Source organism: Oncorhynchus tshawytscha, linkage group LG13 (genome assembly GCF_018296145.1).
Source record: "Oncorhynchus tshawytscha isolate Ot180627B linkage group LG13, Otsh_v2.0, whole genome shotgun sequence".
NCBI lineage: Eukaryota > Metazoa > Chordata > Actinopteri > Salmoniformes > Salmonidae > Oncorhynchus > Oncorhynchus tshawytscha.
In genome coordinates, this window is record NC_056441.1 from 12259967 (window position 1) to 12283090 (window position 23124).

Here is a 23124-nt window from a genome sequence, read left to right on the forward strand (position 1 = left end):
GCAGTGATACCAGCAAAGCAGTGGCACCAGCAAAGCAGTGATACTAGCAAAGCAGTGATACCAGCAAGAGCAGTGATACTAGCAAAGCAGTGATACCAGCAAGAGCAGTGATACCACCAAGAGCAGTGATACCAGCAAAGCAGTGATACCAGCAAAGCAGTGATACTAGCAAAGCAGTGATACTAGCAAAGCAGTGGTACCAGCAAAGCAGTGATACTAGCAAAGCAGTGATACTAGCAAAGCAATGATACTAGCAAAGCAGTGAAACTAGCAAAGCAGTGAAACCAGCAAAACAGTGGCACCAGCAAAGCAGTGATACTAGCAAAGCAGTGATACCAGCAAAGCAGTGATACTAGCAAAGCAGTGATACCAGCAAAGCAGTGGTACCAACAAAGCAGTAATACCAGCAAGAGCAGTGATACCAGCAAAGCAGTGATACTAGCAAAGCAGTGATACTAGCAAAGCAGTGATACTAGCAAAGCAGTGATACCAGCAAGAGCAGTGATACTAGCAAAGCAGTGATACCAGCAAGAGCAGTGATACTAGCAAAGCAGTGATACTAACAAAGCAGTGATACTAACAGAGCAGTGATACTAGCAAAGCAGTAATACCAGCAAGAGCAGTGATACTAGCAAAGCAGTGATACTAACAAAGCAGTGATACTAGCAAAGCAGTGATACCAGCAAGAGCAGTGATACTAGCAAAGCAGTGATACTAGCAAAGCAGTGATACTAGCAAAGCAGTGATACTAGCAAAGCAGTGATACCAGCAAAGCAGTGATACTAGCAAAGCAGTGATACTAGCAAAGCAGTGATACCAGCAAAGCAGTGATACCAGCAAAGCAGTAATACCAGCAAGAGCAGTGATACCAGCAAAGCAGGGATACTAGCAAAGCAGTGATACTAGCAAAGCAGTGATACTAGCAAAGCAGTGATACCAGCAAGAGCAGTGATACTAGCAAAGCAGTGATACCAACAAAGCAGTGATACCAGCAAAGCAGTGATACCAGCAAAACAGTGGTACCAGCAAAGCAGTGACACCAGCAAAGCAGTGACACCAGCAAAGCAGTGACACTAGCAAAGCAGTGACACTAGCAAAGCAGTGACACTAGCAAAGCAGTGATACTAGCAAGAGCTGTGATACCAGCAAGAGCAGTGATACCACCAAGAGCAGTGATACCAGCAAAGCAGTGATACTAGCAAAGCAGTGATACCAACAAAGCAGTGATACCCGCAAAGCAGTGATACCAGCAAAGCAGTGATACCAACAAAGCAGTGATACCAGCAAAGCAGTGATACCAACAAAGCAGTGATACCCGCAAAGCAGTGATACCAGCAAAGCAGTGATACCAACAAAGCAGTGATACCAACAAAGCAGTGATACCCGCAAAGCAGTGATACCCGCAAAGCAGTGATACCCGCAACGCAGTGATACCAGCAAAGCAGTGATACCAGCAAAGCAGTGATACCCGCAAAGCAGTGATACCAGCAAAGCAGTGATACCAGCAAAGCAGTGATACCAGCAAAGCAGTGACACCAGCAAAGCAGTGATACCAGCAAAGCAGTGACACCAGCAAAGCAGTGACACCAGCAAAGCAGTGACACCAGCAAAGCAGTGATACCAGCAAGAGCTGTGATACCAGCAAGAGCAGTGATACCACCAAGAGCAGTGATACCAGCAAAGCAGTGATACCAGCAAAGCAGTGACACCAGCAAAGCAGTGATACTAGCAAAGCAGTGATACTAGCAAAGCAGTGATACTAGCAAAGCAGTGGTACCAGCAAAGCAGTGGTACTAGCAAAGCAGTGGCACCAGCAAAACAGTGGCACCAGCAAAGCAGTGATACTAGCAAAGCAGTGATACCAGCAAAGCAGTGGTACCAGCAAAGCAGTGATACTAGCAAAGCAGTGATACTAGCAAAGCAATGATACTAGCAAAGCAGTGAAACTAGCAAAGCAGTGAAACCAGCAAAACAGTGGCACCAGCAAAGCAGTGATACTAGCAAAGCAGTGATACTAGCAAAGCAGTGATACTAGCAAAGCAGTGATACCAGCAAAGCAGTGGTACCAACAAAGCAGTAATACCAGCAAGAGCAGTGATACCAGCAAAGCAGTGATACTAGCAAAGCAGTGATACTAGCAAAGCAGTGATACTAGCAAAGCAGTGATACCAGCAAGAGCAGTGATACTAGCAAAGCAGTGATACCAGCAAGAGCAGTGATACTAGCAAAGCAGTGATACTAACAAAGCAGTGATACTAACAGAGCAGTGATACTAGCAAAGCAGTAATACCAGCAAGAGCAGTGATACTAGCAAAGCAGTGATACTAACAAAGCAGTGATACTAGCAAAGCAGTGATACTAACAGAGCAGTGATACTAACAAAGCAGTGATACTAGCAAAGCAGTGATACCAGCAAAGCAGTGATACTAGCAAAGCAGTGATACTAGCAAAGCAGTGATACCAGCAAAGCAGTGATACTAGCAAAGCAGTGATACTAGCAAAGCAGTGATACCAGCAAAGCAGTGATACCAGCAAAGCAGTAATACCAGCAAGAGCAGTGATACCAGCAAAGCAGGAATACTAGCAAAGCAGTGATACTAGCAAAGCAGTGATACTAGCAAAGCAGTGATACCAGCAAGAGCAGTGATACTAGCAAAGCAGTGATACCAGCAAGAGCAGTGATACTAGCAAAGCAGTGATACTAACAAAGCAGTGATACTAACAGAGCAGTGATACTAGCAAAGCAGTAATACCAGCAAGAGCAGTGATACTAGCAAAGCAGTGATACTAACAAAGCAGTGATACTAGCAAAGCAGTGATACTAACAGAGCAGTGATACTAACAAAGCAGTGATACTAGCAAAGCAGTGATACCAGCAAAGCAGTGATACTAGCAAAGCAGTGATACTAGCAAAGCAGTGATACCAGCAAAGCAGTGATACCAGCAAAGCAGTGATACTAGCAAAGCAGTGATACTAGCAAAGCAGTGATACTAACAAAGCAGTGATACCAGCAAAGCAGTGATACCAGCAAAGCAGTGATACTAGCAAAGCAGTGATACTAGCAACGCAGTGCTACCAGCAAAGCAGTGATACTAGCAAAGCAGTGATACTAGCAAAGCAGTGATACCAGCAAGAGCAGTGATACCACCAAGAGCAGTGATACCAGCAAAGCAGTGATACTAGCAAAGCAGTGATACCAACAAAGCAGTGATACCCGCAAAGCAGTGATACCAGCAAAGCAGTGATACCAACAAAGCAGTGATACCAGCAAAGCAGTGATACCAACAAAGCAGTGATACCCGCAAAGCAGTGATACCAGCAAAGCAGTGATACCAACAAAGCAGTGATACCAACAAAGCAGTGATACCCGCAAAGCAGTGATACCCGCAAAGCAGTGATACCCGCAACGCAGTGATACCAGCAAAGCAGTGATACCAGCAAAGCAGTGATACCCGCAAAGCAGTGATACCAGCAAAGCAGTGATACCAGCAAAGCAGTGATACCAGCAAAGCAGTGACACCAGCAAAGCAGTGATACCAGCAAAGCAGTGACACCAGCAAAGCAGTGACACCAGCAAAGCAGTGACACCAGCAAAGCAGTGACACCAGCAAGAGCTGTGATACCAGCAAGAGCAGTGATACCACCAAGAGCAGTGATACCAGCAAAGCAGTGATACCAGCAAAGCAGTTACACCAGCAAAGCAGTGATACTAGCAAAGCAGTGATACCAGCAAGAGCAGTGATACTAGCAAAGCAGTGATACCAGCAAGAGCAGTGATACCACCAAGAGCAGTGATACCAGCAAAGCAGTGATACCAGCAAAGCAGTGATACTAGCAAAGCAGTGATACTAGCAAAGCAGTGGTACCAGCAAAGCAGTGATACTAGCAAAGCAGTGATACTAGCAAAGCAATGATACTAGCAAAGCAGTGAAACTAGCAAAGCAGTGAAACCAGCAAAACAGTGGCACCAGCAAAGCAGTGATACTAGCAAAGCAGTGATACTAGCAAAGCAGTGATACTAGCAAAGCAGTGATACCAGCAAAGCAGTGGTACCAACAAAGCAGTAATACCAGCAAGAGCAGTGATACCAGCAAAGCAGTGATACTAGCAAAGCAGTGATACTAGCAAAGCAGTGATACTAGCAAAGCAGTGATACCAGCAAGAGCAGTGATACTAGCAAAGCAGTGATACCAGCAAGAGCAGTGATACTAGCAAAGCAGTGATACTAACAAAGCAGTGATACTAACAGAGCAGTGATACTAGCAAAGCAGTAATACCAGCAAGAGCAGTGATACTAGCAAAGCAGTGATACTAACAAAGCAGTGATACTAGCAAAGCAGTGATACTAACAGAGCAGTGATACTAACAAAGCAGTGATACTAGCAAAGCAGTGCAAAGCAGTGATACCAGCAAAGCAGTGATACCAGCAAAGCAGTGATACTAGCAAAGCAGTGATACTAGCAAAGCAGTGATACCAGCAAAGCAGTGATACCAGCAAAGCAGTAATACCAGCAAGAGCAGTGATACCAGCAAAGCAGGGATACTAGCAAAGCAGTGATACTAGCAAAGCAGTGATACTAGCAAAGCAGTGATACCAGCAAGAGCAGTGATACTAGCAAAGCAGTGATACCAGCAAGAGCAGTGATACTAGCAAAGCAGTGATACTAACAAAGCAGTGATACTAACAGAGCAGTGATACTAGCAAAGCAGTAATACCAGCAAGAGCAGTGATACTAGCAAAGCAGTGATACTAACAAAGCAGTGATACTAGCAAAGCAGTGATACTAACAGAGCAGTGATACTAACAAAGCAGTGATACTAGCAAAGCAGTGATACCAGCAAAGCAGTGATACTAGCAAAGCAGTGATACTAGCAAAGCAGTGATACCAGCAAAGCAGTGATACCAGCAAAGCAGTGATACTAGCAAAGCAGTGATACTAGCAAAGCAGTGATACTAACAAAGCAGTGATACCAGCAAAGCAGTGATACCAGCAAAGCAGTGATACTAGCAAAGCAGTGATACTAGCAACGCAGTGCTACCAGCAAAGCAGTGATACTAGCAAAGCAGTGATACTAGCAAAGCAGTGATACCAGCAAAGCAGTGATACTAGCAAAGCAGTGATACTAGCAAAGCAGTGATACTAGCAAAGCAGTGATACTAGCAAAGCAGTGATACTAGCAAAGCAGTGATACTAGCAAAGCAGTGATAGTAGCAAAGCAGTGATACTAGCAAAGCAGTGATAGTAGCAAAGCAGTGATTCTAACAAAGCAGTGATACTAGCAAAGCAGTGATAGTAGCAAAGCAGTGATACTAGCAAAGCAGTGATTCTAACAAAGCAGTGATACTAGCAAAGCAGTGATACTAACAAAGCAGTGTGCGAGTTTCCTCTATTTACTCTCATGTTATCCAACTGTTACCATGCACCTAAAACAAAGATAGCTCAGATGTGCAAGTGCCTTTTGAATTTTAAAACCACAAGCGTAAAACTCACAAGTGAGCCCAAATGTTTTTCACTGCTGTAAAAAATGGCCTCTTTTCTCCCCCGTCTGGATGGGAGGGAGTGACTCTTCCCCAGAGCGCCAGACACCAGGCAGAGCCCCCCTAGGCTCACTAACCCAGTTCACCTCTCTGCTTCTACAGCCCCGCGGGTGGCTACACACCTTGTGTTACTTCCTAATACTTCCCCCCTACTGCACCCATACACTCCCACACACACAGTAAAGGCTTGGATCCCTCAGACACACACACACAATTTGCACACATGGCTGCACATACACACACTGTTAGAAGTGCTATATGCCTGCGGTTACAGTGTTGTTGAATAAATAGGCCTAGCCAAGTATGCTTTGAAATAGCGTGGTCAATGGCCTGTTAGAAACCAGGCTGTCTCTCTGTTAATGAACTCCCATGGATAATGTTGTGGGGTGTGTGGGTTTTAGGGCTGCCAGAGTTCATCAGCTAACTCGTTTGCTTTTTGTAATTTTAGTGCACTTGTTTTTTTGATAGAGATTAATCGCATTGTCTGAAAGCATTCACAATGCACTGAAAACATCCCAAATATATCATCTATACAGCAAAAAACAACAATGTGATGTCAAAGTTGACATTGAGGTTAAAGAAAGTGTGCTTTACTAATTCACCTGATTTCACAAACGTTACTTTCAACAAAATCAAGACATCAATATTCTTGTAAAGCTTTTTGTATAAAAAAATCTTAAATTACTGCTCAAATGAAAGTAATTTCTGAATTTGTGATTAATCACACTTGATTACATTCTTTTTTTGTTTGTCTGTCTCACCTGCTGGTAGAAGTAGTTGAGTGTGGGTTTGTCTTCACTGAAGCGGTGCAGGAATCCCTTTGGAAGGTAGCGAATACGCAGCTCATATCTAGAGAGGAGGAATATGTCACTGTTTAGACAAAACACAGAAGCATGTAACACAGAAGGGACCAGGGGTTTTGTACTCTTAGCTCTTCTAGTCACAGAGCTACAGTAGACACCAGTCTTCTAGTCACAGAGCTACAGTAGACACCAGTCTTCTAGTCAGAGCTACAGTAGACACCAGTCTTCTAGTCACAGAGCTACAGTAGACACCAGTCTTTTAGTCACAGAGCTACAGTAGACACCAGTCTTCTAGTCACAGAGCTACAGTAGACACCAGTCTTCTAGTCACAGAGCTACAGTAGACACCAGTCTTCTAGTCACAGAGCTACAGTAGACACCAGTCTTCTAGTCACAGAGTTACAGTAGACACCAGTCTTCTAGTCACAGAGCTACAGTAGACACCAGTCTTCTAGTCACAGAGCTACAGTAGACACCAGTCTTCTAGTCACAGAGCTACAGTAGACACCAGTCTTCTAGTCACAGAGTTACAGTAGACACCAGTCTTCTAGTCACAGAGCTACAGTAGACACCAGTCTTCTAGTCACAGAGTTACAGTAGACACCAGTCTTCTAGTCACAGAGTTACAGTAGACACCAGTCTTCTAGTCACAGAGCTACAGTAGACACCAGTCTTCTAGTCACAGAGCTACGGTAGACACCAGTCTTCTAGTCACAGAGCTACAGTAGACACCAGTCTTCTAGTCACAGAGCTACGGTAGACACCAGTCTTCTAGTCACAGAGCTACGGTAGACACCAGTCTTCTAGTCACAGAGTTACAGTAGACACCAGTCTTCTAGTCACAGAGCTACAGTAGACACCAGTCTTCTAGTCACAGAGTTACAGTAGACACCAGTCTTCTAGTCACAGAGCTACAGTAGACACCAGTCTTCTAGTCACAGAGCTACGGTAGACACCAGTCTTCTAGTCACAGAGCTACAGTAGACACCAGTCTTCTAGTCACAGAGCTGGAACTCTATATACAGTTATCAAATCAAATGTTATATTCATTTGTATTTATTTGTCGCATTCTTTGTAAACAACAAGTGTGGACTAACAGTGAAATGCTTACTTACAGGCCCTTCCCAACAATGCAGAGTTAAAGAAAATAAAGAAATAATGGAAAAGTAAAACATGTAATAGTAAAAGTAATAATGAATACACAATGAGTAACAATAACTTGGCTATGTACAAGGTACCAGTACCGAGTCGATATGCACGGGTACGAGGAAATTGAGGAAAAAGCTGTATGTACATCTAACTAGAAAGTGACAGATAACAAACAGTAACATGTGATGAGTAAAAAAAAAAAAAAAAAAATTAGTGCAAAAAGGGAAAATGCAGATAGTTAATCAAATATCTACCCAGACTAACTATTTACAGTGCCTTGCAAAAGTATTCAAATAAAGTCCACCTGTGTGAAATGTAAGTGTCACATGATCTCAGTATATATACATACACCTGTTCTGAAAGGTCTGCAACACCTGCAAAATCTGCAACACCACTAAGCAAAGGGCACCACCAAGCAAGCAGCACCATGAAGAGCAAGGAGCTTTCCAAACAGGTCAGGGACAAAGTTGTGGAGAAGTACAGATCAGGGTTGGGTTATAAAAAAAGATCCAAAACTTTGAACATCCTACGGAGCACCATTAAATCCATTATAAAAAAAATGGAAAGAAAATGGCACCCCAACAAACCTGCCAAGAGAGGGCTGCCCACCAAAACTCATGGACCAAGCAAGGAGGGTAGACTCCCCAAACATATGGAAGAAGGTACTCCGTCCAAGGGTCCTTAGATTAGTGAAGAGCTTGGAGGGTTCTATGGTGTTGAATGCTGAGCTGTAGTCAATGACCAGCATTCTCACAGGGCGGCAGGTAGCCTAGCAGTTAGCGCATTGGGCCAGTAATCAAAAGGTCTCTGGTTGCACACCCGGAGGTGACTAGGTGAAAAATCTACCGTTGTGCCCTTGAGAAAGGCACTTAACACTAATTGCTCCTGTATAATAGCGTCTGCTAAATTAATAAAATGTAAATGTGTTCCTTTTGTCCAAGTGGGAAAGGGCAGTTTGGAGTGCAATAGAGATTGCATCTTCTGTGGATCTGTTGGGGCAGTATGTGAATTGGGAATTGGAGAGGGTCTAGGGTGTCTAGGATGATGGTGCTGATGTGAGCCATGACCAGCCTTTCAAAGTATTCCATGGCCACATGTCTGCCTAGGGGAGATGGCCATTCAGACAGGTTACCTTGGCGTTTTTGGGCACAGGGACTGTGGTGGTCCGCTTGAAACATGTAGGTATTACAGAGAGTGTTGGGGAGAGGTTGAAAAGGTCAGTGAAAACACTTGCCAGCTGGTAAGTGCATGCTCTAAGGACGCGTCCTGTTAATTCGTCTAGACTTGCGGCCTTGTGAATGTTAAACCTGTTTAAAGGGTTTACTCACACTGATAGCACAGTTGTCCAGAACAGCTGGTGCAGTCATGTATGTTTTCATTTTTTTTTTTCACCTTTATTTAACCAGGTAGGCCAGTTCTCATTTACAACTGCAACCTGGCCAAGATAAAGCAAAGCAGTGTGACAAAAAACAACAGAGTTACACATGGAATAAACAAAAGTACAGTCAATAACAATAGAAAAATCTATATAAAATGTGTGCAAATGGAGTAAGGAGATAAGGAAATAAATAGGCCAATAGTAGCGAAGTAATTACAATTTAGCAAATGAACACTGGAGTGATATATGTGCAGATGATGATGTGCAAGTAGAAATACTGGTGTGCAAAGAGCAAAAAAATATTGGGATGAGGTAGGTAGTTGGTTGGATGGGCTATTTACAGATGGGCTGTGTACAGCTGCAGCAATCGGTGAGCTGCTCTGCTAGCTTATCCTTAAAGTTAATGAGGGAGATATAAGTCTCCAACTTCAGCGTTTTTGCAATTCGTTCCAGTCATTGGCAGCAGAGAACTGGAAGAGAAGGCGGTCAAAAGAGGTGTTGGCTTTGGGGATGACCCGTGAGATATACCTGCTGGAGCGCGTGCTACGGGTGGGTGTTGGTATGGTGATCCGTGAGCTGAGATAAGGCGGAGCTTTACCTAGCAAAGATTTATAGATGACCTGGAGCCAGTGGGTTTGGCGATGAATATGTAGCGAGGACCAGCCAACGAGAGCATACAGGTCACAGTGGTGGTTAGTATATGGGACTTTGGTGACAAAACAGATGGCACTGTGATAGACTGCATCCAGTTTGCTGAGTAGAGTGTTGGAGGCTATTTCGTAAACGACGTCGCTGGCAGGAAGAGCAACATCATTGATATATACAGAGAAAAGAGTGGGCCCGAGAATTGAACCCTGTGGTACCCCCATAGAGACTGCCAGAGGTCCGGACATCAGGCCCTCCGATTTGACACACTTAACTCTATATGAGAAGTAGTTGGTGAACGAGACGAGGCAGTCATTTGAGAAACCAAGGCTGTTGAGCCAATAAGAATATGGTGATTGACAGAGTCGAAAGCCTTGGCCAGATCGATGAAGCCGGCTGCACAGTACTGTCTTTTATCGATGGCGGTTATGATATCGTTTAGTACCTTGAGCGTGGCTCGGAAACCGGATTGCACAGCGGAGAAGGTACGGTGGGATTTGAAATGGTCAGTGATCTGTTTGTTAACTTGGCTCTTGAAGACTTTGGAAAGGCAGAGCAGGATGGATATAGGTCTGTAACAGATTGGGTCTAGAGTGACACCCCATTTCAAGAGGGGGATGACCGCGGCAGCTTTCCAATCTTTAAGAATCTCGGATGATACGAAAGAGAGGTTGAGCAGATTAGTAATAGGGGTTGCAACAATGGCGGTGGATAATTTTAGAAAGAGAGGGTCCAGATTGTCTAGCCCAGCTGATTTGTATGGGTCCAGATTTTGCAGCTCTTTCAGAACATCTGCTATCTGGATGTGGGTGAAGGAGAAGCTGGGGAGGCTTGGGCAAGTAGCTTCAGGGGTTGCAGAGCTGTTGGCAAGGGTTGGGGTAGCCAGGAGGAAAGCATGGCCAGCCGTAGAGAAATGCTTATTCAAATATTTTGATTTATCTGTGGTGACAGTGTTTCCTAGCCTAAGTGCAGTGGGCAGCTGGGAGGAGGTGCTCTTATTCTCCATGGACTTTAGTGTCACAGAACTTTCTGGAGTTACAGCTGCAGGATGCACATTTCTGTTTGAAAAAGCTAGCCTTGGCTTTCCTAACTGACATAGTGTATTAGTTCCTGACTTCCCTGAAAAATTGCATATTGCGGGGATTATTCGATGCTAGTGCAGTACGGCACAGGATGTTTTTGTGCTGGTCGAGGGCAGTCAGGTCTGGAGTGAACCAAGTGCTATATCTGTTCTTAGTTCTATTTTTTTTAAAGGGGCATGCTTATTTAAGATGGTGAGTGTTACGCACGCCTCTATGAAGAGGGAACGCAACACCCTGCTACAACTCAACTCTCCGTGAAGTGAAAAAGGTATGGACCGTAGGCGTGAGTAAGGATGACAACAGGCAGAATGTGGTACCGTTTACAAGGACTTTATTCCTTTACACGGTAATAATGGAGAGAAGGGGCTGGATGGAACCAAAGCAAAGAAAGTAAATCTCAAAGCCCATTCTCCTATTTTACCTGCCTAACCAATACTTACCTAATTTAGCACCACCTGGTGCCCTAACCAAAATACAGGGGGTGGTCCGCCCAGGTCTTACCTAGTGTGCCTAGACAGTGAATATACTACGGGTATATGTATGCCCGCGGGCCTCTTGCCTAAGCACTCCCTAGGTGCCTTCCCCTTCCCCCTGGGAACAAATGAAACAGTAGAACAAATCATTTCTCAAACAAACTAAGAAACAAAGGACATCAAATAAGCTCTATCTGAGCAACAAACTCACAGAACATACCAACTGCTACCAACAACTAACATAGTAAATTATCCACAGCCATCAGCCTCCTCTCTCAGCAATGACCTCCCAGCAATGAATCTCTATCACATTCAATCTCTCTGCAATGACCTCCCAGCAATGATCTCCCTCCTGAACAGAACACTGGCTTTTATATAGCTTCTGAATGAATGGGTAATTGGAGACAGCTGCGTCTTGACGAGGGGGCAGGGTCAGCTCTCCAATTAGCCATGGAGTCAACTAATCAGCTGCTTGAGGGATTTCAGGAAGCCATTTCCTGAAATAAACACATGCAAATACACAAACTACAACACATAAACTGGGGAACGTAACAGTGAGGATGTTACTTTAAAGAACAACCAGGCATCCTCTACTGATGGGATGAGGTCAATACCCTTCCAGGATACCCGGGTGAGCGTTTGACAGTGATGAGGGGTGGTCGTTTGACCGCGGACCCATAACGGACACAGGAAATGAGGCAGTGATTGCTGAGATCCTGATTGAAAACAGCAGAGGTGTATTTGGAGGGCAAGTTGGTCAGGATAATATCTATGAGGGTGCCCATGTTTACGGATTTAGGATTGTACCTGGTGGACTCCTTGATCATTTGTGTGAGATTGAGGGCATCTAGCTTAGAGTGTAGGAAGGCCGGGGTGTTAAGCATATCCCAGTTTAGGTCACCTAGCAGAACAAACTCTGAAGATAGATGGGGGGCAGTCAATTCACATATGGTGTCAAGGGCACAGCTGGGAGCTGAGCGGGGTCTATAACAGGCGGCAACAGTGAGAGACTTATTTCTGGAGAGATTAATTTTTTACATTTGAAGCTCGAACTGTTTGAGCATAGACCTGGAAAGTATGAAAGAACTTTGCAGGCTAACTCCTCCCCCTTTGACAGTTGATGGAAAATGTTGTAGTTGGGGGTGGAAATCTCAGAATTTTTGGTGGCCTTCCTAAGCCAGGATTCAGACGCGGCAAGGACATCAGGGTTGGCGGAGTTTGCTAAAGCAGTGACTGAAACAAACTTAAGGAGGAGGCTTCTGATGTTAACCAAGGCTTTTACGGTTACAGAAGTCAACAAATGAGAGCGCCTGGGGATACACAGGGCCTGCGTTAACCTCTACATCACCCGAGGAACAGAGGAGGAGTAGGATGAGGGTACGGCTAAAGGCTATCAGAACTGGTCATCTAGTGCGTTGGAGACAGAATAAAAGGAGCAGGTTTCTGGGCGTGGTAGATCAGATTCAGGGCATAATGTACAGACAGGGGTATGGTAGGGTGTAGGTACAGTGGAGGTAAATCTAGGCATTGAGTGACGATGAGAGAGGTTGCATCTCTGGAGGCACTAGTTATGCTAGGTGAGGTCACCGCAGAGCTAGCTAAGACAACAATGAGTTAGACTACAACAGCTAATCAGCTAAGACAACAACAACAGGTAAATGGCGAAGAATGGGCGGAGAGGGTCAGTTAACTACACACAGGGCCTGAGTTCGAGGCTGGGGCCGACAGATAAACTAAATAAACTAAAAGGAGTACTGTGATTAATGAACATTCCAGCAGGCATCAGCTATGTAGCCAGGTGATCATAGGGTCCAGTGAACAGCGATAGAAACAGGGAAGCCGCTAGGAAGTCGTTACTACGCTAACAAGCGGAAGACACGGCGTTCATAAAGATAGCGGGCCGGTGCTAGCAGTATCGTCTTCACCAACGTCCGGCGAAGAGCACAACGGACAGAATTACGTCGGCAGACAAGTCCTGATGGATCTTCGGAGCTCCGTGTCAACAAAGGGTCCAGGCCAATTGGCAAAAGAGGTATTGTAGCTGGAGTAATTTTGTTTGCTAGCCAAGAGATGCGCCTGGCTCGAGGCTATCTGATGCTAACTTCGGGGCAAGGGCGTTATCCACTATAGCCACTTGGTAGCAGCGAGTGTTGCTTGTTGCTTGCATTAAAGTGAGTATACAGTCATGGCCAAAAGTTTTGAGAATTACACAAATATGAATTTTCACAAAGTCTGCTGCCTCAGTTTGTATGATGGAAATTTGCATAAACTCCAGAATGTTATGAAGAGTGATCAGATGAATTGCAATTAATTGCAAAGTCCCTCTTTGCCATGCAAATGACCTGAATCCTAAAAAAAATCCAGCCCTGCCACAAAAGGACCAGCTGACATCATGTCAGTGATTCTGTCGTTAACACAGGAGATCGCTGGAGATCACTCTGTCATGCTGATTGAGTTTCGAATAACAGACTGGAAGCTTCAAAAGGAGGGTGGTGCTTGGAATCATTGTTCTTCCTCTGTCAACCATGGTTACCTTCAAGGAAACATGTGCCGTCATCATTGCTTTGTGCAAAAAGGGCTTCACAGGCAAGGATATTGCTGCCAGTAAGATTGCACCTAAATCAACCATTTATCGGATCATCAAGAACTTCAAGGAGAGCAGTTCAATTGTTGTGAAGAATGCTTCAGGGCACCCAAGAAAGTCCAGCAAGCGCCAAGACCATCTCCTAAAGTTCATTCAGCTGCGGGATTGGGGCACCACCAGTACAGGAGCTTGCTCAGGAATGGCAGCAGGCAGGTGTGAGTGCATCTGCACGAACAGTGAGGTGAAGAGTTTTGGAGGATGGCCTGGTGTGAATAAAGGCAGCAAAGAAGCCACTTCTCTCAAGGAAAAACATCAGCGACAGACTGATATTCTGCAAAAGGTACAGGGATTGGACTGCTGAGGACTGGGGTAAAGTCTCTGATGAATCCCCTTTGATTGTTTGGGGGGTCCGGAAAAAAGCTTGTCCGGAGAAGACAAGGTGAGCGCTACCATCAGTCCTGTGTCATGCCAACAGTAAAGCATCCTGAGACCATCCATGTGTGGGGTTGCTTCTCAGCCAAGGGAGTGGGCTCACTCACAATTTTGCCTAAGAACACAGCCATGAATAAAGAATGATACCAACATATCCTCTGAGAACAACTTCTCCCAACCATCCAGGAACAGTTTGGTGACGAACAATGAATTTTTTTGCACGATGGAGCACCTTGCCATAAGGCAAAAGTGATAACTAAGTGGCCCGGGGAACATCACATCAGTATTTTGGGTCCATGGCCAGGAAACTCCCCAGACCTTAATCCCATTGAGAACTAGTGATAAATCCTCAAGAGGTGGGTGGACAAACAAAAACCCCAAAATTCTGACAAACTCCAGACATTGATTATGCAAGAATGGGCTGCCATCAGTCAGGATGTGGCCCAGAAGTTAATTGACAGCATGCCAGGGTGGATTGCAGAGGTCTTGAAAAAGAAGGGTCCACACTGCAAATATCGACTCTTTGCATCAACTTCATGTAATTGTCAATAAAAGCCTTTGACACTTATTAAATGCTTGTAATTATACTTCAGTATTCCATAGTAACATCTGACAAAAATATCTAAAGACACTGAGGCAGCAGACTTTGTGAAAATTAATACTTGTGTCATTCTCAAAACTTTTGGCCACGACTGTAGACTACATTTCACTCGTTTGGCATGATTGTGTGCGTCATTGGGCAGCTTGTGGTTGGGTTTCCATTTGTAATCCATGATAGTTTGCAAACCCTGCCACTTCCGACGAGCATCATAGCCGGTGTAGTAGGATTTGATCTTGGTCCTGTATTGTCACTTTGCCTATTCGATGGTTTGTCAGAGAGTGTAGCGGGATTTCTTATAAGAGTCCGGGTTAGTGTCCCGCTCCTTGAAAGCGGCAGCTCTAGCCTTTAGCTCAGATTGGATGTGACCTGTAATCTATGGCTTCTGGTTGGGACACAGTGCCTTCAGAAAGTAGGCATACCCATTGACTTATTCCCCAAAAAACTGTTACAGTCTGAATTCACAATTGATAAAATGTTTTTATTTTTATTTTTAATATATACATTTTTTTTTATAACTCATCTACACACAATGACAAAATTAAAACATGTTTCTATATATTTTAGCAAATGTTTTGAAAATGAAATAGAGAAATCTAATTTACATAAGTATTTACACCCCTGAGTGAATACATGTAAGAATCACATTTGGCAACAATTACTGTGAGTCTTTCTAGGTATGTCTGTAAGAGCTTTGCATACCTGGTTTGTACAATATTCGCACATTATTATAACAATTCTTCAAGCGCTGTCAAGTTGGTTGTTGATAATTGCTAGACAGACATTGTCAAATCGTGCCATAGATTTTCAAGCGATTTCAGATCAAATTAACTAGGGCACTCAGGAACATTCAATGTTCTCTTGGAAATTAACTCCAGTGTATATTTGGCCTTGCATTTTAGGTTAATATCCTGCTGAAAGGTGAATTTGTCTCCCAGTGTCTTTTGGAAAGCAGGATTTTCCTGTGCTTAGCTTTATTCAGTTTCTTTTTATCCTAAAAAACCTGAAAATATTAAGAGTGGTACTCAGTGATGTGTTGGGTTGGATTTTTGCCATTGGCCTCATGGTGAAATCCTTGATCCTTAATTACACATCCAATGTGTAATTAACTGCACCATGATCAAAGGGATATCAATATCTGTTTGCTTTATTTTTACACCATCTACCAATAGGTCCCCTTCTTTGCGAGGCATTGGAAAACCTCCCTGGTCTTTGTGGTTGAAATAATTCACTGCTCGGCTGAGGGACCTTACAGATAATTGTATGTGTGGGGTACAGAGATGAGGTAGTAATTTAAAAATGTTAAACACTACTATTGTACACAGACTGAGTCCATGCAAGGTATTATGTCACTTGTTAAGATTGTTATTTACTCCTGAACGTATTTAGTTTGTCATAACAAAGGGCTTGAATACTTATTGACTCAAGACATTTCAGCTTTTCATTTTTTTGTAAAATTCTCTTAAAACATAATTCCACTTTGACATTATGGGGTGTGTAGGCCAGTGACAAAATCTCAATTTTGTGGAAAAGGTCAAGGGGTATGAATACTTTGTTGTTTGGTTGTTGTTTGCTTATGGCCCTATACAGCTCGTTGAGTGCGGTCTTAGTGTCAGCATCGGTTTGTGGTGGTAAATAGACAGCTATGAATAGTGCAGTTTACAACTTATCATGACGTATTCTAACTCAGGAGAGCAGAACCTCGACACTTCCTTAATATTACAGATCATGCAGCAGCTGTTGTTAACAAAGGGAGACACACCACCCCTCCTGACCCAACACTGTCGTTCTGTCCTGCTGGTGCAGAGAAGAAGAAGCTGCTTGTATATTATCCATGTCCTTGTTCGGCCAAGTTTCCGAGAAACATAAGATATTACAGTTGCTCAGGTCCCGTTGATAGGATCATCTCCAACTGAGCTTTTTTGTGTTTTTACACAATAAGTCACAAAGCTATCACACAATACAGTCCACAGAAGCAAAGATAATATGTATATTGTACCCCAACAATGTTTAACTTTTTTTATTTTTAGATTTACCTTGTGTGTAGACATCACTACAGCCTGGTTGGTTTATGTTGCAGTGTGCATGTTGGTTGGTGTGAAAGGCTTTATACAGATACACAACATATACAAAAGTATGTGGACACTCCTTCATATTCGTGGATTCGGCTATTTCAGAGCCACACCTATTTTTTAAATGTTTTTTTTTTTAACCTTTATTTAACTAGGCAAGTCAGTTAAGAACAAATTCTTATTTTCAATGACGGCCTATGAACAGTAGATTAACTGCCTTGTTCAGAGGCAGAATGACAGATTTTTACCTTGTCAGCTCGGGGATTCAATCTTTCAACCTTTTGGTTACTAGTCCAACACTCTAAACACTAGGCTACCTGCCGCCCATTTCAGGAGCTAGCATACAGTATATAGTTCAAGCTATAACAGCTCTAATGCAAACACTTCCAAGTTACTCAGTGACACACACACAAGGGGAAGGGTGAGGTTATTTGATCTGAAAAAGGAATAGTCAGAGGTGCACAGTGTGTGATCTAAAACGTCACTAAGAGATGAAAGCCTACAGTTCAGCTAATCAAAGGCAGACGGCATAACGAGACGAAAAGCAACAGAATGAGAAGAAATAAAAGAATGCTCCCCTAGTTGTCTCCCCTGGTTGTCTCCCCTGGTTGTCTCCACAGACAAGAGTAGGCATACTAATGACAACCATGTGTCTCTGTGCCTCTCTCTCTCTCAATTTCAATTAAATTCAAAGGGCTTTATTGGAATCTCTCTCACTCACTATTACAGTCAAACCATGCGTCTCTGAACATACCCTCTCCCTCTAGTCTCCCTTCTCTCTGTCTTTCTTTCTCCCACAACAACATGTAAACATGTAAACATTATTAAAGTGACTTAGTGTTCCATTATTAAAGTGACCATTGATTCCACGTCTATGTATATAGGGCAGCAGCCTCTACGGTGCAGGGTTACGTAACCAGGTGGTAGCCGGCTATTTAACAGTCTGATGGCCTTGAGATAGAAGCTGTTTTTCAGTCTCTCGGTCCCAGCTTTGATGCACCTGTACTGACCTCGTCTTCTGGATGATAGTGGGGTGAACAGGCCGTGGCTCGAATGGTTGATGTCCTTGATGATCTTTTTGGCCTTCCTGTGACATCAGGTGCTGTAGGTGTCCTGGAGAACAGGCAGTGTGCCCCCGGTGATGTTTTGGGCAGACCGCACCCCCCTCTGGAGAGCCCTATGGTTGTGGGCGGTGCAGTTGCCGTACCAGACGGTGATACAGCCCGATAGGATGTTCTCAATTGTGCATCTGTAAAAGTTTGTGAGGGTCTTAGGTGACAAGCCACATTTCTTCAGCCTCCTGAGGTTGAAGAGGCGCTGTTGTGCCTTCTTCACCACACTGTCTGTGTGGGTGGACCATTTCAGATTGTCAGTGATGTGTACGCTTTCCACCTTCCCCACTGCGGTTCCGTCGATGTGGATAGGGTGCTGCTCCCTCTGCTGTTTCCTGAAGGCCACCATCAGCTCCTTCGTTTTGTTGACATGGAGGGAAAGGTTGTTTTCCTGGCACCACTCCACCAGGGCCCTCACCTCCTACCTGAAGGCTGTTTTGTCGTTGTTGGTAATCAGGCCTACTTCTGTTGTGTTGTCTGCAAACTTGATGATTGAGTTGATGAAGGCGTGCATGGCCATGCAGTCATGGGTGAACAGGAAGTACAGGAGGGGGCTGAGCATGAACCCTTATGGGTTCCCTATGTTGAGGATCAGCGAAGTGGAGGTGTTGTTTCCTACCTTCACCACCTGGGGGCGTCCCATCAGGAAGTGGTAATTAGTGTTGGTGAAGTAAATATGATGAATATTATTAAGGTTCTGGTCTTCTGAGACAGAAACGGTTATATAACAAATCAAATAACTATACAATTAAGTCCCAAATTTAAATAAAAATGTTATAAAACCAAATAATAATAACAACAACACAAAAAACAAGTAATCCTGTTTGTCATGTTTGGTTGTTTCAAGACTAATGAGTCTTATGACCAGGCAATATTACTTACAAGGAGCAGTTCCTATCTTTTTTCCACATACATCTGTCTGCAGTTTTATTTTATAGGTCATCTTTACCATTTAAATACCTTTCTTTTACTCCACAAGTCCACTATTCTACGGTAGGAATGTCCTTATTTAGCCAATGTGCTGTAATTAATTTCTTTGCTGCAGACAAAAGTATATTTAACAGGCAGGCATTTTGAAACCGCTCAGGAATTACTCCAAGTATAGCATTCTCTGGGTTCTTTGCCAGGGACCATTTAAATATATTGTTTAAAAATGCAAAAACATCATCCCAGAATTTAATTAATCTAGGACAAGACCAGAAAATATCTAGGTCATTTGCTAATAATTCCATACATTTTCTCCAGCATTCACTGGTTGTTCCTGGTCTTATCGTCACCATGTTGTCTGGAGTTAGAAAGCACGTCCGGGTGATTTTCATTGATCATCTTTACATGTATTTGAGTGTTTAACAGTCATTTCTACAGATTGCCTCCCAAGTTTCATGTTCAATATTCTCCACAAATTCAGACTCCCACCTGCACTTAGTTGGGTTTTGCTCTGTGTTATGACAGCAATAGATTGGTATAGTTTTGTTATTGTTTTACGACTAGTTGTCCTTTTCTGGATATTCATTAGATATTTTTCTATGGGAGGGGGCTCACCCTTCATTGTTACACAGTTGGGGTGTTTCAGGAAAAAGTCTCAGCTGTAAATAGCAGAAGAAATCTGACTTTGGCAAATGAAAATCTGAACTTAGTTCACTGAATGATTTAACTTGGTTGTTCTTTAAAGACTTGGTGCACATGTTGCAAATAGAGTAATGACCACCTTTGGAAACCCGAATCTACACACACACACACACACACACACACACACACACACACACACACACACACACACTGTTCAGCACCGAGCTCCACCACCACCAAAACACTGACATCAAAGTCCAAACCAACCCCATGACTTACAACACCTTTAGACAAGTCCACAATAGGCCTGTCATTCATACAGGTGGTGGACGGAAAAGAAAGACATCTGCATTGGGTTAACCACAGGCTAATATGAGGATGACATCATCCTCCTGACATGCCAGCTTCCTGGGTGAGCTAAAGGCCCTCTGGAACGAACACACAAACACACACACACACACACACAGGGCCCTCGGGGTTAGATTTTTTTCCTTTTGAGAAAGGTGTGTGTCACTGATGATCACAGAAAGACAGTGTTTCAACATCCCTCACTCCTAGGGCAGGAACATTCAGATGACTAAACCAACCCTGGGGGCATCATGCAGTGTAATTAGGGGGAACTCTCTGTCTGTCTAACTAGACTATAACCAGTTAACATTGTTTGAGGTTCCGGAAATCTCACACACATGGACATACAACCCAGATGCGCGACAAGCACAGACACACTTAATAAAGAATAAATAAAGGCTTTATGTCCCCCATTGAACAGGTGTGCGCTGTTCTGTGCTGGGCTGTGAGATGAGCTGTTCTGTGCTGGGCTGTGAGATGAGCTGTTCTGTGCTGGGCTGTGAGAAGAGCTGTTCTGTGTTGGGCTGTGAGAAGAGCTGTTCTGTGTTGTGAGAAGAGCTGTTCTGTGTTGTGAGAAGAGCTGTTCTGCTGTTCTGTGTTGTGAGAAGAGCTGTTCTGTGTTGTGAGAAGAGCTGTTCTGTGTTGGGCTGTGAGAAGAGCTGTTCAGTGTTGTGAGAAGGGCTGTTCTGTGCTGTGAGAAGAGCTGTTCTGTGCTGTGAGAAGAGCTGTTCTGTGTTGGGCTGTGCGAAGAGCTGTTCTGTGTTGTGAGAAGAGCTGTTCTGTGTTGGGCTGTGAGAAGAGCTGTTCTGTGCTGTGAGAAGAGCTGTTCTGTGTTGTGAGAGGTGCTGTTATGTGTTGGGAGAAGAGCTGTTCTGTGAGAAGAGCTGTTCTGTGAGAAGAGCTGTTCTGTGTTGGGAGAAGAGCTGTTCTGTGTTGGGAGAAGAGCTGTTCTGTGTTGGGAGAAGAGCTGTTCTGTGCTGTGACAAGTGCTGTTATGTGTTGGGAGAAGAGCTTTTCTGTGAGAAGTGCTGTTCTGTGTTGTGAGAAGAGCTGTTCTGTGTTGTGAGAAGTGCTGTTCTGTGTTGTGAGAAGAGCTGTTCTGTGTTGGGCTGTGAGAAGTGCTGTTCTGTGTTGTGAGAAGAGCTGTTCTGTGTTGTGAGAAGTGCTGTTCTGTGTTGTGAGAAGTGCTGTTCTGTGTTGGGCTGTGAGAAGAGTTGTTCTGTGCATAGAGCTGAGCACTGCAGTCCAGTGGAGTGAGGTAATTTAAGATTTCCACTCTAAGTAGAGTCAACAAACTCTTGAGCCATTTCTATGCAGCAAGAGAGTTTGCCCACACGTGCGCGCGCACACACACACACACAGCTCCTCAGTTTGCTTATTGTGGAACAGTAAAGGAGGGAGGGAAGAGGGGGAGGGCGATTGAAGGAGGGAGACTGAACTCTTGTTGCTTCCCATTTCTACCTGAGTTCTATCACAAACTAGAGAGAGTGAGAAATACAGAAATAAATAACTCTGGGATATGAAATCACATCACGATAGAAAACTCACAACAAGGTATCCTAGTCAGTGGCACTGGTCCAATCATAATGGGTGAGTAAAGCCAGACAGTCCTTTGTGAACAGATTTAAGTCAGGGTAGTTACCCATCCATAGCAGAGCCATGTAACACTCAGGCTGTGTCCCAAATGGCAGTCTTTTTCCTATATAGGCTATGGTCAAAAGTAGTGCACTGTGTTGGGAATAGTGTGCCGTTTGGGACGCAGCCACAGACTCAAAGACAGCCAGAAAAACTACCTCAGACTCCCATTCTTAGGATTGAAGTGTGGAGATTCGAGGAGGAACATTTGACAGTAACTTAGGCTGGACTGTGAAATCCCTCGAGTGATGATCCAAGTCAGAATCGAAACTTAAGATGTTTATAATGTTCAACGAAATGGGGCCATTCTGAATGCAAAACAGCGTACTACAGTATGCACGCTGTAGAGGTTCTTGAGTGGCTCATACTGAAGCCATGTTGAATTCTGTGTTCAGAACATATTTCATGTGACGTTTACAGATAGGTCACACAGACAATGTGTTGGTTTTATCTTAATGGGAGAATGAATGACCACATAACTCCACTTGACAATGAAAAACTATATTGTTTGTGCCTACCAAGGCATTCAATTGAAGCAGTGAAACACAAACACACACATTAAAAGGTGTTGCATTGGCACCAACTGCTGCATATCTCCATGACAACAAGGGCAGACAGACGTGTTGTCATTGTCTAAGGGCCATTGGTTTACACACACACACACACACACACACACACACACATACAGTCTGCTTACCTCCACTCCTCCAGGGAACGGTTCTGCTCATACTTCTCCCTCACATGGGACACACCCATATCAGGGTGGAGCCAGTGGACCTGGCCGGACTGGGAGTGGCTGAGACGCAGGCCAAAGCACGCCACGCATTTCACCTTGTGGATGTCCAAAATCTTCTGGATGATCCCCTGCAGAGACAGACCACAGGAGAGTTGAGTTAAGAGACAGTAGTCTCTGGTTTCCGAGCTGATCATGGGTGCACCTAGCCACGCTCAAGGTACTAAACGATATCATAACCGCCATCTATAAAAGACAGTACTGTGCAGCCGTCTTCATCGACCTGGCCAAGGATTTCGACTGTCAATTACCATATTCTTATCGGCAGACTCAACAACCTTGGTTTCTCAAATGACTGCCTTGCCTGGTTCACTAACTACTTCTCTGATAGAGTTCAGTGTGTCAAATCGGAGGGCCAGTTGTCCGGACCTCTGGAAGTCTCTATGGGGATGCAACAGAGTTAAATTCTTGGGCCGACTCTTTTCTCTGTATATATCAATGATGTCGCTCTTGCAGCTGGTGATTCTTTGATATCAATGATTTGGACACTGTGTTAACAACCCTTGATGTAAAGGCAAAGATGTTGAATGCAGAAAAAGTACACACAATTTAAGACACTGAATAGAACATTTTCTGGAGACAGACAACAAAACACAGTAAACACATATAGATAACAGACATAGAATCCCTTCTACTGAGAGGTGAAGAGAAGACAGGCTCTTACAACCGTTCTGTGTGAGTGATGTTATCTTATGCTGGCTCCAGGCAGTGGTAAATCCCGCCTTATCTGCTCACTGGTGCAGCACCCAGTGGCTCCCGTATATCTCACTGGTCATCCCCAAAGCCAACACTTCCTTTGGCAGCCTATCCTTCCAGTTCTCTGCCCAATGACTCTGCCTGAAGTGAGCAGTGGCCCGTCTGCCTAGTGGCAGTGGCCCGTCTGCCAGTGTAAAGTGGCAGTGGCCCGTCTG

At 44.1% G+C, this 23124-nt stretch overlaps 1 protein-coding gene across 11 annotated transcripts in view; it reads right to left on the reverse strand.

Moving 5' to 3' along the window:
• The window catches only part of LOC112245979 (focal adhesion kinase 1), a 203041-nt gene that overhangs the window by 78546 nt on the left and 101371 nt on the right, over positions 1 to 23124 (reverse strand). For all 11 annotated transcript variants that reach the window (XM_042295177.1, XM_042295174.1, XM_042295172.1 and 8 more), the window contains 2 exons: positions 22118 to 22284; positions 6302 to 6389 (listed from right to left, as the gene is read on the reverse strand). In XM_042295177.1, coding sequence (XP_042151111.1) covers positions 6302 to 6389; positions 22118 to 22284 — 255 coding nt within the window. The remainder of the gene's footprint in view (positions 1 to 6301; positions 6390 to 22117; positions 22285 to 23124) is intronic.